The 15,173-nt window shown below is 33.7% G+C and overlaps 1 protein-coding gene across 2 annotated transcripts in view; it reads left to right on the top strand.

The window, feature by feature from the left end:
* EXOC6B (exocyst complex component 6B) overlaps positions 1–15,173 on the top strand; it is a 730,495-nt gene that overhangs the window by 285,385 nt on the left and 429,937 nt on the right. For both annotated transcript variants that reach the window (XM_082642964.1, XM_082642965.1), the window contains exon 8: positions 10,731–10,799. In XM_082642964.1, coding sequence (XP_082499090.1) covers positions 10,731–10,799 — 69 coding nt within the window. The remainder of the gene's footprint in view (positions 1–10,730; positions 10,800–15,173) is intronic.

Genomic DNA, 15,173 nt, shown 5'->3' with positions numbered 1-15,173 from the left:
GGGGATCTCTCCGCTTTGCCCTACCCAGGTATGTGGGGGGTTTCTTGCCTTTTGGGAGGTCTGGGGTCTTCTGCCAGCGTTCAGTAGGTGTTCTGTAGGAGTTGTTCCACGTGTAGCTGTATTTCTGGTGTATCCGTGGGGAGGAAGGTGATCTCCGCGTCTTACTCTTCCGCCATCTTACCCGGAAGTCCGAGGACGTTTTCCCAACCTAGTCTCTTTCTAAGCATGGTAGTAATATACTAGCCCTGAGCTTCAAGGTTGTTACAAAGGATATGGTTTTTCCACTAAGCCACAATCCCGGTTGTGTCTGCACATTGGATATTGCCATTTATTATCATATTTGTGCAGTTGTTGAGGGAAATATTACTTTTACTGAGTGTGTATTTAAAAATGGCAAAATGGAAGATACACTGGCAGGACCACATGTTTGGGAAAAAAAAGATGAGAATATACTCCATTGTAAAAATAAGTAGTATTCCTAGATATTTCATATACAAAGTATGTCTGTTAAAAGAATACAGTTTAACATGCTGGCCTGCTTTGCTGGTTCCCTGTACCCACTGACCCCTGTCTCCTTTGAGTTTTCCATTTCTGTTCTTGATGAAAGCTGGTCTATTAAGGATAAATGTAGTCAAATGAAAAGTGGGTACCTATATTTATAACCAAATGGCAATAAAGACAATTGACAAAGTTGAATGAAAACATTATGACAGGGCTTCCCTGGTGGTGCAGTGGTTGAGATTCCGCCTGCCGATGCAGGGGACGCGGGTTCGTGTCCCGGTCCGGGGGGATCCCACATGCCGTGGAGTGGCTGGGCCGGTGAGCCATGGCCGCTGGGCCTGTGCGTCCGGAGCCTGTGCCCTGCAACGGGAGAGGCCACAGCAGTGAGAGGTCCACGTACCGCAAAAAACAAAAACAAACAAACAAAAACACCAAAAAACATTATGACATGCTTAGATATTCTGTTTTGCTTTTCTTATTCCTATTTTTTGATCTTTTGGGTCTGTCCATTGGCAAAAATTTATTATGGCTCTCATTGATTTAAGATCTTTAAATTTTTTTCATTTTCTGATAGTATAAAGTTCTTGTTTTGAAATTATTTGCCTTAATTATAAAACTCTACTTGCCTTTTCAGGTCTTCTGGAATTTCTCCTTTATGTGCTCATTGCTTATTCAACTACCACCTTCACTCTGTGATAAGTTGCTAATAACCCCAACTAGGGAATGTACTCCCCCACCACTCCTTGTCTAAAATACCAAATTCTACTTTTACCTGAGGACTAGGTCAATCTCACCTCTTCTGTAACATCCTCTTCTTACTTATTTATAAGAATTTTTAATTACAGTATAAGTGACATATAATATATTAGTTTTGGGTATACAATGTAATAATTTGATATTTCTGTGTATTGCAAAATGATCACCACAGTAAGTCTAGTTAATCTATCACCATACATAGTTGCAATTTTTTTTTTTGGTGATGAGAACTTTTAAGATCTACTCTCTTAACAACTTTCAAGTATATAATACATTATTATTAACTATAGTTGCCATGCTGTACGTTACATGCCATGACATTTATTTTATAATTGGAAACCTGTACCTTTTGACCCCTTTCACTCATCTTGCCCATCCCCAACTCCGACCTCTAGAGTAATATCCTCTTTTAAAAAGCTTTTTTAAAAGAAATTCTAAATCTTTAGAAAACTTACCAGAGTGGTAAGATGAACATACATATACCTTCACTTAAATACTTATTAAATTTGGAGATTTTTCTCTCAAAAAATGGATTTTGAAAGTCAATTTTATTCTCCACCCTCTCCCACTGCCCCAGCTAAAGTTGAATCATTTGAAAGAAAGTGGCATATTTCATCCATCATATTTGAACTCTCAATACAGAAACTTATAGTTTTCTGAGAATGACATCCTTCCACATAACCACAATACAATGGTCACCCTCAGGAAGTTTAATTTTGATACAGTACTACCACTTAATATATAACTTGTATACAAATTTCCCCTGTTGTCCCCATAATGTCCTTTACAGCAGTTTTTTTTCTTTCATGTTTTCCTGCAACCACATCTAGACAAGTATCACACATTGCATTTAATTTTTATGTCTATTTAATATCCCTTTATTTAGGTATATCTGATGCGTCCTCATGATTAGATTCAGGTTAATAATTTTTGGCAGGAATATAACAAAAGTAGTATTATGTTCTTTTCAGTGCATCATATCAGGATGTACACAATTGGTTAAGGTGGTGTCTACCAGATTTCTCCACTGTAAAGGTGCCTTTCCTCCTTTGTAATTAATAAGTGATCTATGGAGTGGTACTTTTAGATCATGCAGCTATCCTGTTCCCTGTTTTTTACCTGTTGGTTTAGAATTCATTGATGGTTTTTTCCTGAATCATGTGTTACTGTGGTGATTATAAAATAGTGATTTTTCTGTTTTTATCATTTCATTCACATTGATTAGTTGACATTATTCTATAAAGAGCTTTACTTTTCTCCCTTTCTTTTTTTTTGTGTGTCAGTGTTGTCACATATATTCTTTTTTATATACAAGGGTTATAGTCCATTCTTGTCTTTCATTTTGATTCTCCAGTTGTTCCAAATTTGGCTAGTGGGAGTCTCATCTATTGTCTTCATCAATTTTTGAGCACTTCCTTTTTTTTCTGGCACAAGATATTCTTGGTCTACTCCAGGTTTTGCCCCAGCCCCCAGTATTAGCTATTTTGTCAAAGAGTTCTTGTTCCTTTTACTGCACAGTGATATTTAGAAACTGAGATGTGGGCATTAGGTATGCTCCTTTTGTGGACAGAGTTAAGAAATACACATGCTATACCAACATAGTAGACATTTTTATAAATTGTGAGTTAAACCTGATGCTTCTAATTTAAACCTGATATCATAGTTCTTCCTCTTCTTCTATTCCATATTTGTGTCTCTGAGAATTCTGGTTCCCAGAGTATTAATATATTTACTCATTTACCTAATCATATAACACAAAATAGTTTCAGAATTTCTATGCATGTGTCACTAAAAGCAGTAAACTTACTAAGTTCAAGATTTCTTTGCAGTTCTTCTCATCTTACAATACAGTGGAGTTGTATAGTTCAGAGTATTTTGTTCAGATGTTTCTTGGCTATTTTATTTTCTCGTGTGTGATTGTTACCAAATTTATATATTCTTAGGTTCATTTGTTTCTTTTTGTGTTATTTTTGGGGTTCCCCATCCTTATTAATTTATTTTTTTTGACTATGTAAAATATGAACATGGTTCAAAAGGCAGAATTATGTAAGAAGATATGTTCAGTGAAATCCCATTTTCCTCTTTATCTCTCCCTTCCTGATCCCACCCACCCTTTGTAAGTAATCAGTATTATGAGTTTGTGTTTGTGGTGTGTGTACTTACCCTTTCTCATACCTTACACAACATTAATAGCATCATACATATATATTTTTTGTACTTTGTTTTTTCACTTGAAAATATATCCTGAAAATAGTAATTTTCATATCACTTCATAGAAATCATTCTCATTCTATTTTTATTGCCAAATTGTACTCTATTATTTGAATGAACCATAGTTTATTCAGCCAGTTTCTTATATGTAGGCATTTAATGATTTCCAATCTTTTCCTATGAAAGTATAGTGTCTCTACTACATAGCTATTTGAATTAGCTTAACAAAATACTGACAAAATCAAGTACTGGCAGGGTGCCGAACAACTTAAATATTGCTGTGAAAATGCAAAACGGTACAGTCAGTTTGGAAAACAGCCTGTTAGTGTATTATAAAGTGAACATACACTTACCATATGACCCCAGGGGTCTCACTCCTAGGAATTTACCCATTATATTCACAAAATAACCTCTACCTGAATGTTTATAGCAACTTTATTCATGCATTGCCAGAAAGTAGAAGCAACCCAAGTGTCCTCCAATGAGTGAAGGGATAAATGAACCGTGGTATATCCATAATTAGAGTATCACTCTGAAATAAAAAGAAGTGAACTATAGATACATGAAACAACATAAATGAATCTCAAATGTATTATGCTAAATGAAAGAAGCAAGATTCAAAGGCTACATATGGTATGAGTCTATTTATATGACATTCTTGAAAAGGCAAAACTCGAGGGACATAAAATGGATCAGTGTTTGTCAAGGGCTGAGCATTAGGGAACAATTTGACTACAAAGGGGCATGAGGGAAATTTTGGGGGTGGTGGAACCATTTTTTAAAATCTAGATTGTGATAGTGATTGCAGGACTATATGGATTTTTTTTAGAACATACAGAGTTGTTCACTAGAAAGGATGGATTTTACTGTATGTAAAACACCTTAAAACTTAAAAAAAGTTTCATAATAAACTCCAAAACCTGAGAATTGTTTTCCATGTAGTTGGAGATGTTTCTTCAGGGTAGGTTTCTAGATTGTTGATTCAAGGGGTAAATGCATATGTAGTTTTGTTAGATAATGTCACATTCTGCTCCATAGAGGTTGTAACATTTTCTATACCTCCACCCTACCAGCAATGTATGAGGTGCCTATTTTCTTATAGCTTCCTTAAGAGACCATTTTGTTAAGTTACTGAATTTTTCCAGTTGCATAAATGAGAAATGGTATAGTTTGAGTTTGCATTCCTTTTACCGTGGGTGAAATGTAGTATCTGATAAGTTTGAGGGCTATTTGTATCTTTTTTCCCCAATAAACTATCTGCTCATGTTTTTTGCTCATTTTTTTCTAATGATTTTGGGATTTTTTCCCTTCAATTTTTATGATTTCCTTATATATTAGGGATATTAGTTCTTTATCTATAATACTATACTATTTTCTTCTACCTACTTTTGATCACCTTAACTTTTCCTTCTCTTAGAACTTTTATATTTAATACCATATTCGTGCTAAATTTCCTTTTTGCCTAATAGTTTAGAGTTTCTTAGCATATAGTAGACCATTGTTAAATAAAGACCAGTTGAATTTTTATTTCCTAAGTGTTCAGGTTCAAGCAGAGAATTCTTGAGGGACCCTCATTTAATTTTGGCCACAAGGTTTTTTGCAATGTCTCAGTAAGGAGAAATGCTGATATTTTTCCTGATTTCTTCTGTTTAGTGCAACTACTTGAGTAAATTAAGTGGTAATCTACTGAGGGATTTCTCAGGAAGGGTTCTAATAATTTGTGAGAAGCTCAATAGAAAAATACTGTACTTTTTAGGATAGGGCTCTGGTCAGGGTATTCTTATATGTTTAAAAGCTTAGAAAATTTTTTATACTTTAGCCAATTCTAGTCACTTAGAATTCTGTGCCTTCTAGTTTGTGTGTCTGTGGTGTTTAGTCCAGCTTTATTAAAGCTTATGTCCAAATGAATTCTACCCTTCTTTTCTCTGAAATTTGGAAGTCAGGTAGTTCAGAAAAGTACACTGGTAAAAAATGTTTGACGGGTATTTCCTGGCTTCCAAACATAATATGGGCAGTCAAATTTGATCCTCTGAATTCAGAGGCAATGCCCCTTTAGCTAATCATTTGTTGTTTTCTCCTTTGAGAAAAATGCCTGGTGCATTTTAATGACGTGAGATCCAACTAATTTTCAGAGATAGGCACCAAGTCCCTAGATTCATTTACCAATACCAAGAAACCAAAATACCAAAATACTGTTTTAAGTGGTAATCAAAAGTATTTTTAAGATGGAGAATGATTCAAATAATTAGTGAGAAACATATCTAAATTCCTTGCAAACTTCTATCATACTCTTTTTGGAAGATCCACCTACTTTAAAAGCGTTCGCAAGAGAAAAATAAATGGCCTGTGTGTGTGTGTGTGTGTCTGTATCTCCTCGGACAGCTGTGTGAACAACAGAACTAGAGCACCCTAATGCATTTCTGTTTTCATGTACTGTCTTTATCAGCAGCCTAGGTAAATCTCTCTTAGTACATTTGCTACTCTTCTTGAGTGGAAGGAGCCAAGCGATGGTTTCTTGTACTCTATTTCCCTTTTCTAATGATGTGCTTACCCAGTAGTAAAGCAGGTAGATTTACCAGGCTGTTACCTACAGGTCCACTAGTGAGCCTTTAAAGGTTGTGGAAAGAACTAACTTCTAACTCCTTTTTTTGGGAAAATAAATATTAAATGAGTGTATCTGTTAAAACCTGAATGTCATTATTTATTTTAAAATCAAAATCTCCTTTTTTTAAAAAAAATTAAAAACATTTTCCTTATCATATATGAGACGAACTTACCCACTAACCTTTCCATTTTCAGAAACTTCCTTTGACTTGAACTAAGATGTATTAGAAAAGAAGAAAAACATATAAAAATCAGATCCTGATGTTTTGCAAGAATTTTCGTAATCAGAAATACTCATGTTTCTTTTCTTCTTGACATCTAATATTCCTGTTTTTCCTCTGAATCTTTATATCTTCTCTAATGTATATTGTGTACAGAGGTTCAAAAGACTATTTTTTTCAGGGTGCTTTTCATTAATTCTATTTATAAATTTACTTTTCTTACTTTGCAGTGTCCTCTGTCTGGACTCTTTTTGCCATCTATTTAGTGGCATCATGTGATAGCTGGTGTATTGATGGATGTAATGCTGTTTAACAGCAAATAGTCTATAGACAGTAATTAGGGAGTATTTCTTTGACTGAAGCTGTTAATATTTATCATAGGAATATAAGGTTGAAACAGACAGATTAGCCATATATATTGGTATCTAACAGTACAAGATCTCTAGTGGGTATGTGAATGTTTAATTGTCGAACGTAGTTGTTGCCTCCATGACATCTGCCTATGGATGTTGTAGGACAGTCACCTGTAAATTCTTTTAACAGCTTATTATTATCTGTTATTTTAAAATATATCAAAGTTCTTTTAATTTATATAATATTATAATGCGCTCTCAGGCATAGATTTCTTAGGTACATAATCTAAAATTTTACCTACTATTTCCTCCTCCCTGAAAATAAAGAGGTTTGAGCTGGCAGAAGGTGCTCCATTCAGAAACTATATAGGGAATTAGGCAGCTGCTGTCCTTGGTGATGAAATCATTTCATGTGAATTCTTAAGGGAAACAACTAGTTAAAAAAGCGGGATAATCTTAAGTATATTGTTTGTGGCTACTGTTGGTATGAAGATAGATCTATCTGAACTAGAAAAATACAGACTCCAGTATCTTAATGTCTTGAGTTCCTGACTGCCATGCAGAGGAAATGTTTAACTATTTTAATCATGTTTCTGTATCTCAGAAAGAAAGCCCTTATGAGAGGAAATGACAACGTCCTACCACAAAGTTATCTCTTATCAGTTATAGTCTCAGTCGATAATGATTTGTCAAACTTGGACATGTGTAAAATGCAAGGGCTGTGTTATTTACTTTGGAAAGGAAAAATTAGATGAAGCTGATAAAGACGGAGTCATGGCTTTTGTTAGGAGACAGAAACCATTAGAGGCAGTCATTGTTAGCTTAGGAAAGTGTCCTTGGACCCCTCCCTCTGCCCCAGCTGAAACCTAAACCTGCTTGGGTCATTCTTTGCAACCTGAAGGGAGGCAGGGGCAATGAAGGAGAAGAAGAATGAAGACAGCTCTGACAGAGATTTAGCATTTTTTAAATAGGGAGCAAAATGTGGACCTTGAAATAGGCTATTTATGTGAGTTAGGAAACATTGCCTTTTGTTCTAGTACTCCTTCCCCACTCCCATTTATTTAGGTTTTTGAAAGTTCATTTCTTATCCTTTCAAACATGTAGCATTCCTTCACGTACAGTGTATGTTGCTCTCCTCCTTCCACCTTCTGAAGATGTAAGTGATTCTTTTTCATTAGTGGAAGCAGAGAAAACACATCTAGCTCAAAGCAACATGAGTCAGTGCATGCTTTACATACCTTTCTTCTCACAGCACTCTTCTGGGTTCCTCACAGTGTTCCTAGTGTTCCTCACAGAAGGGAGCATGGAGGAAAAATGATTTCTAAACAGTAGGCTATTTGGAGGGTGGAAATAAAGTTTGCCCCATTCTGCTCCTTCTTGTCTAGATTTCTGTGTACCACTTTCAAAGCAAGAAAGCATGTGCTTAGGAGGACTTAACTGGATTATGATTTCAGAGGCTAAGAAATAGCAGAGCCAGTACTTCCAGGTCAGAGTGCTTTAAACGGTTTGAAGCTGAATATGATGATGTCAAGACAGCCTCATAGAGAATAGGTTTGATAAATATTTGGTGGTGATGACAGGAAAAGCCTTTGTCTCCTCTCTAATTATATTTATTTTTTATTTGGCCCAGATAAACCAGTCTTCTCAGAACATTAGTAAAGGGCCCCATTAGGTTATTTGTCACAGATTTCTGGGGAAACTGTCCCCTAATGTGGATGTTCATTCTGTAAGGATGGGTCTGACTTGTGAAAGGACCAAGGCTCTGTCTGAGCAATGGTTAGAAGCAGTTTCCTTTTGAATGAAACCATGGCTGTGAGTTCAAAGCAAAACAAAGTAAATAAACTGCATGAAGAAGAGCATATAAACAAAGTTGTGATAAAATTTGTTATTTAAAATTAGGTGAAGTTTTCTTAAACTTTTTAAAAGTATATATTTCTAAAAAATAACTTTATAATCGTTAATTCTAAATAAAGGGGAAAAGTTTCATTTTCTATACAGATCAAAAATTTTTTTTATGCATTTCTTTCTTGTCTTTTTTTATATGCACGTGTAATTTTTAGGTAATTTAAATACTATTATAAATATAATTTAATGGAAATTTTCAATTTTTTCTTCTTTTGAGATTGTTTTCCACTTAGCTCTAGTTTTCACTAGTAGGTTCTGGTTTTCTGGAAAAATAAAATAAATTTCCTTGAAATCTCCACTTCAAAGAGGAGCGACTGTAAAGGTGCTTTAATGTTGTGGTCATTTCAAATAAGAATGCCTGAAATGATCACCTGCTGCCTCTTTTTGTGTTAAGATGAAAATGAGTATCCATTGTACTCTTAAAGTTAGAAATTTTACATGCTTTTTAGTCATACTTTTCTTTACCTACATGGTGCCCATCTGTCCATAAAATGTTTTTCTCAGTAATTTGGCAATGCTCACTAACTTTTTCTTTTTCTTTTTTCTTTTTGGCCGCACCACGTGGCATGTGGGATCTTAGTTCCCCGACCAGGTATTGAACCCACGCCCCCTCCATTGGAAGCGTGGAGTCGTAACCACTGGACCACCAGGGAAGCCCAATGCTTACTAACTTTTCTAAATGCCTTTTTTTTTTTTAAGGGAAACTATGCTTTGGCCATGGTGTAGGATCTTAAGCACCTTATCATCTTTGGATTCACAAAAAGTTTGTTTTGAGTGCTTACAGATATATACTGTATAGAGTGAGGTTCCCAAACATAGAGATTTAATCTCTACTCTCATGGGTGCAAAGCAAATGAACAGATAGTCAATAAACTTGAACCAATGTATAGAGAGATGTGATGGTTTTGGAGGGAAAAGAAAGTAGGTATTGTACTGTTGAATTGCAGAATGAGTAGGTTTCATTAGGAACAGCATCTTGATGAAGAATCTGTTCCCTAAAGAAGATATGAGGCTTACTTTATGAAGTAAAGGAAACTGACCTTGTAATCATGAATCAGCCCAACCCAATTTAGATATGCCTGCTGCCTATATTCTGATGAATGATACAGTTACTAGTGTTACAGTAAAAACTTTAGCTAGGTCTTTATTTTGACTACTGTATTTCTTTATGTAATTTTGTCTTTTCTTTTTTGTTTTATTTTGTTTAATATTTGCTTTCAGTGTTTCCTTTTATTCTTGTTAAATTTCTATGGGTCAACTGGTTAGTTTTTTTTTTTTTCAGATGAGGACTTGAGGTCAAAGTAAAGTGTGACTTATTCATCATCAGGATTGTAACAAATCAGTTTTAGCACTGTGACTATACTGCAGTTCTTACCTGATGTTTTTTGTTTTACTTTCTCTTTCGATGTTTAGGATTAATTTGTATGCATTGTTCCTATTCCAATTTGTTGATATTACTCTAGGTTTGGTTTTCCATTCGTTATCTTACTTTTAAAAATATAGGGACTTCCCTGGTGGCGCAGTGGTTAAGACTCCGAGCTCCCAATGCAGGGGGCCCAGGTTTGATCCCTGGCCAGGGAACTAGATCCCACATGTGTACTGCAACTAAGGAGCCGGCGAGCCATAACTAAGGACTCTGCGAACTACAACTAAGGAGCCCGCCGGCTGCAACTAAGACCTGGTGCAACTAACTAACTAACTAACTAACTAAAATTTAAAAAAAAATCATCTCCCCCTCTTCCTGGCATAGTTCTGTATTTTGATTGCATGCTGACTTAAATATTCACTGATTCTTATGCCCTTCAGACGTTGCCTGGCAGGCCATTCAAGTGGCAAATTTTGTTTTTGACCACTGAAACTTGGTTTTTTTATGTAGAGTACCATGTATCTAAGAAGACAAACTCAAGTTAACAAAGTCACATTTCCACCTTTTTCTTTTCCTTCTTTTTACTGCAGCCTCCAAATGTGTCTCTAAAAGCAGATGCAGGACCAGTTACACCTGTTTCTGTTCTGTGTCCCAACCTTGGTGATTATTAATGCCATGGCTGAAATGCCAAAACTAGGTTTCTGGAAGCATACTTTATTTTTTTTTTTTTTAGCACTTGAGTATTAAAAATGAGTGCAGTTGCTCTTAATAGCCTTGTTTGAATATTTTATGACAATCTTGGTTGTTTTGCAGGTACCTGGGGCCCAAGATTTGGTTGATTTCTCTCCTGTTTATCGATGTCTACACATATATTCTGTCCTGGTGAGTCTTTATCTGGTTTTGCCTAATAAAAATCTATATTGAATTCAAAACTCTGCATTCTCATATTTGATAGTTTTTCTGTTTAGTATTAAGAGTAAGGAATAAGGAACTGTTACTTAAGAAGTATCAATTATTAAAAAAATAATTCTTCTTGAATCTTTTATTTATGTTTTCCATGTGATATGCTATAGCTAGTAATGTTAATTTCTATCAGTCATCAACAAATTATTAGATTATACCTAGAAATAGTGACACACAAATTCAGATTTCTATTCTTAATTTAATAATGTAGTTATTTATATAACAATAGCCTATCTTTACATATTAAAATAATATTTGTAAAAACTGTTTGCTTTATCATTCCTGATAATTCTTCCTTTATCATATAACACATATGGGAAGAGGAACCTCTCTGGGGAGAAATATTATGGGTATTAATGGGATTCTAAGAAAGGCGCTTTCTCCTTCTTGGTAGTACACCTATATGCAGACACACAGATACATACAGTCAATAAAAAAATTAAACTATGAAGCTAAAGTATCATCAAAGACAAGTTGATGAGAGAAGTCCATTATCGATATATTTTATAGCAAAGTTCAGTGAAACTTCTATCATGTTGTTTTTAGTATATTTGAATATGTCTTATTGCCCAGTGTGTTATCCATTTTCTTTCCTTGTATATTTACCATAGTGTCACTTAGTCATTACTCCAGATGGTTTGGGTGGACGTTATGGCCTGAAGTAGTTTTGGTGATCTCCAATAGTTTGAGAAAAGAACTGATAGTTTCTTCTCCTCTCCTCTCCTTCCTCCTCCCACTTCTCCTTGCTCTCTGCTTCCCTCTTTCCCTCTCCCTCTTTTCTCACTCTCTATTCCTTCTCTCCATTTATCATTCTTGCTATATAAAAATGAAGCAAGATATAGATAAAATTGTATCAAGGCATCTAAAATAAGTCACAGTTTCTTTTCAATATCACGTACAGAGTGTTATATAAATTATATACATCTTGGTTTGTGACACACTCTTTTCATCATTTCATACAAGGCCCCTGTTATATTTTATTTTATCATGTTTTTTCCATTCATCCCATGTCCATAAGCCCATTTGTCTCTCATCCCCAAGTATACTAACTCAGTATGTTTAATATATGATCATGATTCTGTTTGTGTCCTTGAAAAATATATAGTGACTTGTATATGTATTTGTTTTTAACTTATTCAGATAGTATTGTCTTATGGACCTAGTTCTATTTCTTATATCTTTTGCTTAGTGCTATTTTTAATATCTGTCCTCCTTATAGTCTGTATATCTAGTTCATTGCCTCCCACTTAAACGTGATAGTTAATTGATGGTTTGTATTTGCTGTATTTAATTATCTATTACTTTAGTGATAACACTTAAATTGCCTATAATATTCTGCTGTAACAAATAGTACCCTCTTATGGACTGGTGTGTAAGTTTCTATGTTTTCTATACCTAGGCATGAAATTCTTGGGTTATAAGGTATATGTATCAATATAATATTTAATTTCACCAATTTATAATTTCTGCTAACCTGGTGGATATTGATATCATTTTAATTTGCATTTCTCTGATTACTGGTAACATTATGCTTCTCTCTATAGACATACTAATCATTTAAGATTTTTCTTCTCTGAACAGCCTACTTTTGGTCTTTGTTCAGTTTTTTTTTAATTGGATTTCTTGTTTTTGTCTTTTCTGTTTGCCAGAAAGAGACATTTCAGAAATTCTTCCAATATTGTAGATAGTAACAGTTTAAGATATTACAGATATCTTTTTTCCAGTTTGCCACCAGATTCTAAACTATGTCTGTGTTATCTTTTGTGAAACAGAACTATTTGATTTTAATATAATCAAGTCAATCAGTATTAACCTTATAATCTGTACTTTTTGATTCTTGTTTTTAAAAAATCCCTCTCTCTTTCAAGGTCATAGAGCATTCTTCTTCCATTACCTTTAACATTTTATCATTCACATTTTGATTTTGATCCATCTTGTTTTCACTGTTGTATGTATAGGTATGAGATAGGGGTCCAACTCAATTGTTTTCTATGTGATGAATTAAGTTTTATTAATCCCATCTATTAAATAATCTGCACATCACTCAGTAATTCCTGGTAGTACATCTGGCATACACTAAATATTCATATTTATGTGAATCTGTTTCTCAGCTCTATAGTTTGTTATATCTGGTTTTGTAATATATCTACATATATAGTAAAAGAAGTACCTTCCCATTTTTCCTCTTTTAAATTGCTTTCACTATTTATAGAACTTTATTTTTCCATATATATTTTATAGTCAGTTTGAGTTTATAAGAAAAAATTTCTTAGAATATTTGTTTGAATCAATTGAATTTATAGATAAGTTTTGGGAAGAAGTGACCACTTTATAATGGTAAGTTATCCCATTTGTGGAAGAATAAGATCTACTTTAAAGTTATTTCATTAAGATTTTTTTCTATGTTAATAGTCTTGGGCATTTTTTTTAAGTTAACAAGAAAATGCTTGTAGTTTTTGTTGCTATTTTCTACTTTATTTTCTAATATTATTGCTGATATTGAGAAACACTATTGATTTTTGTAAGTTAACCTACATCTGACAACCTGCTCAACTCTTTTGCTAGTTATTGTAGTTTCTTTTTTTGGTTTATGATAGGTTTTCTGTATAGTTGATCATAATATATGCAGATATTGACTTTGTTTCTTTTCTTCCTAGCCATATATCTCTTTGTTCTTATTGTGCTGTTGTATTGACCAGGATCATCATCGCTTTGTTGTTTAGTAAAGTGATAGTGGACATCCTTCTCTGTTTTCTAATTTCAAAGAGAAAGTATCTAAAGTTTCTCCATTAACTTGATGTTTGCAATAGGATTTTGGTAAATATTCTTTATCTAGTTATTCCTAGACTTCTTGTAATTTTTTATAAAACCATAAATGAGTACTGAATTTTATTGAATTTGTTTTCCAAATATACTGATATAATGCTATGGTTTTTATCCTTTAATTCATGAAGGTGATGGATTTCATTGATAGATATTTCTGATATTAAACAATCCTTGCATTCCTTAGATAAATCCAACTTGATGAGGATGTATTACTGCCTTTTTTTTAACACCCTGTGGAATTCAACTGCTTTTTGTTTATTTACTTCATTTTTAATCTTTTTTGTGTTTCTGTTTATGACCAGTTTTCTTTTCTTCTAACTCTTTTCTTTTTTGCATTGTCTTTATGTGGTTTGTAAGTCAGTGTTATTTTAACCTCATTAGAATTGTTGAACATTCTTCCCTTTTTTCTATTTTATAAAATGATTTGTATAAGATAGAAGTTATCTGTTTATTGAAAGTTGAGCAGAAATCACATATGCAGTAATACGCATTTTTCCTTTGCCACGTACTTCCCTCTCCTTTCTCCCTTATTATCTTGCTTCCATGCTCCATGATTTTGTTTAGTCTCTTCAATAGTATGTATGGTTAAAGAACCATATTTGCTCATATAAAGTTTTATAAGCCTCATAATTGCAAAATCAAGTGAATATTTCCTCTCAAATAGTGTAAAGTCTTGAAAATGGGTAGTTTGTTTAGTTTAATGCTATATCCTCAGTACTTACAACAGTACTTAGTGTAGGTTCTCAATAAATATTAGTTGAATGAATAGATAAATAAGTGGTACCTAAAGATGGATAAGTCAAGGACTTATGCTTTTACAAAACTATAATATATCAGGAAAGAAGTTACAACCTTTGAATGACTATAATATGACAGCACTATATCATCACTGTGTGTATGCTAGTTTTTTAAGCTTTATTAAGATTTAACGATATAGAAAATATAACAAATTTTCCTCAAGTGAGAACTCTAGTAGTGATTCATAAGAGTACTGAGGTAATTTATTTGCACACTAGTGGTGTTAAGCAAGTCACCCAAACCTTAGCTTTCTCATGTATAAAATGCAATAATAATTACCACTTAGTGCAGTTATAGATATTGTATGAACGGTGCCTATCTCTGGCACATAGTTGGCATTTAATATATGGAGTTAATATGGCAAAAATTATGTGTCTCTGATGCAGTCATTAGACATGTTATTGGTATTTTTCAAAGTATATGACAAAGTGTAGACATGTTGATAGAGGTTGTAGTTTCTGCTATCAACATGCAAAGTTTATCAATTATTTAAAATTCACACATTCTTAAATATACAAAACCTATATAATCTTAAATTGTGAGGACAAAACAGGGAGACCTTAAACTGCCCACTTCAAAATAAATTCTATACACTGGTATTCAATAATATTGAAATATTTATTGTTCATAATTTTAAAGCATTGTTTATATGGCAGAAACAGGCCTCTT

The sequence above is a fragment of the Mesoplodon mirus genome, assembly GCF_964341445.2.
Source record: "Mesoplodon mirus genome assembly, chromosome: 14".
NCBI lineage: Eukaryota > Metazoa > Chordata > Mammalia > Artiodactyla > Ziphiidae > Mesoplodon > Mesoplodon mirus.
This window is presented reverse-complemented; position numbering and strand designations above follow the sequence as displayed.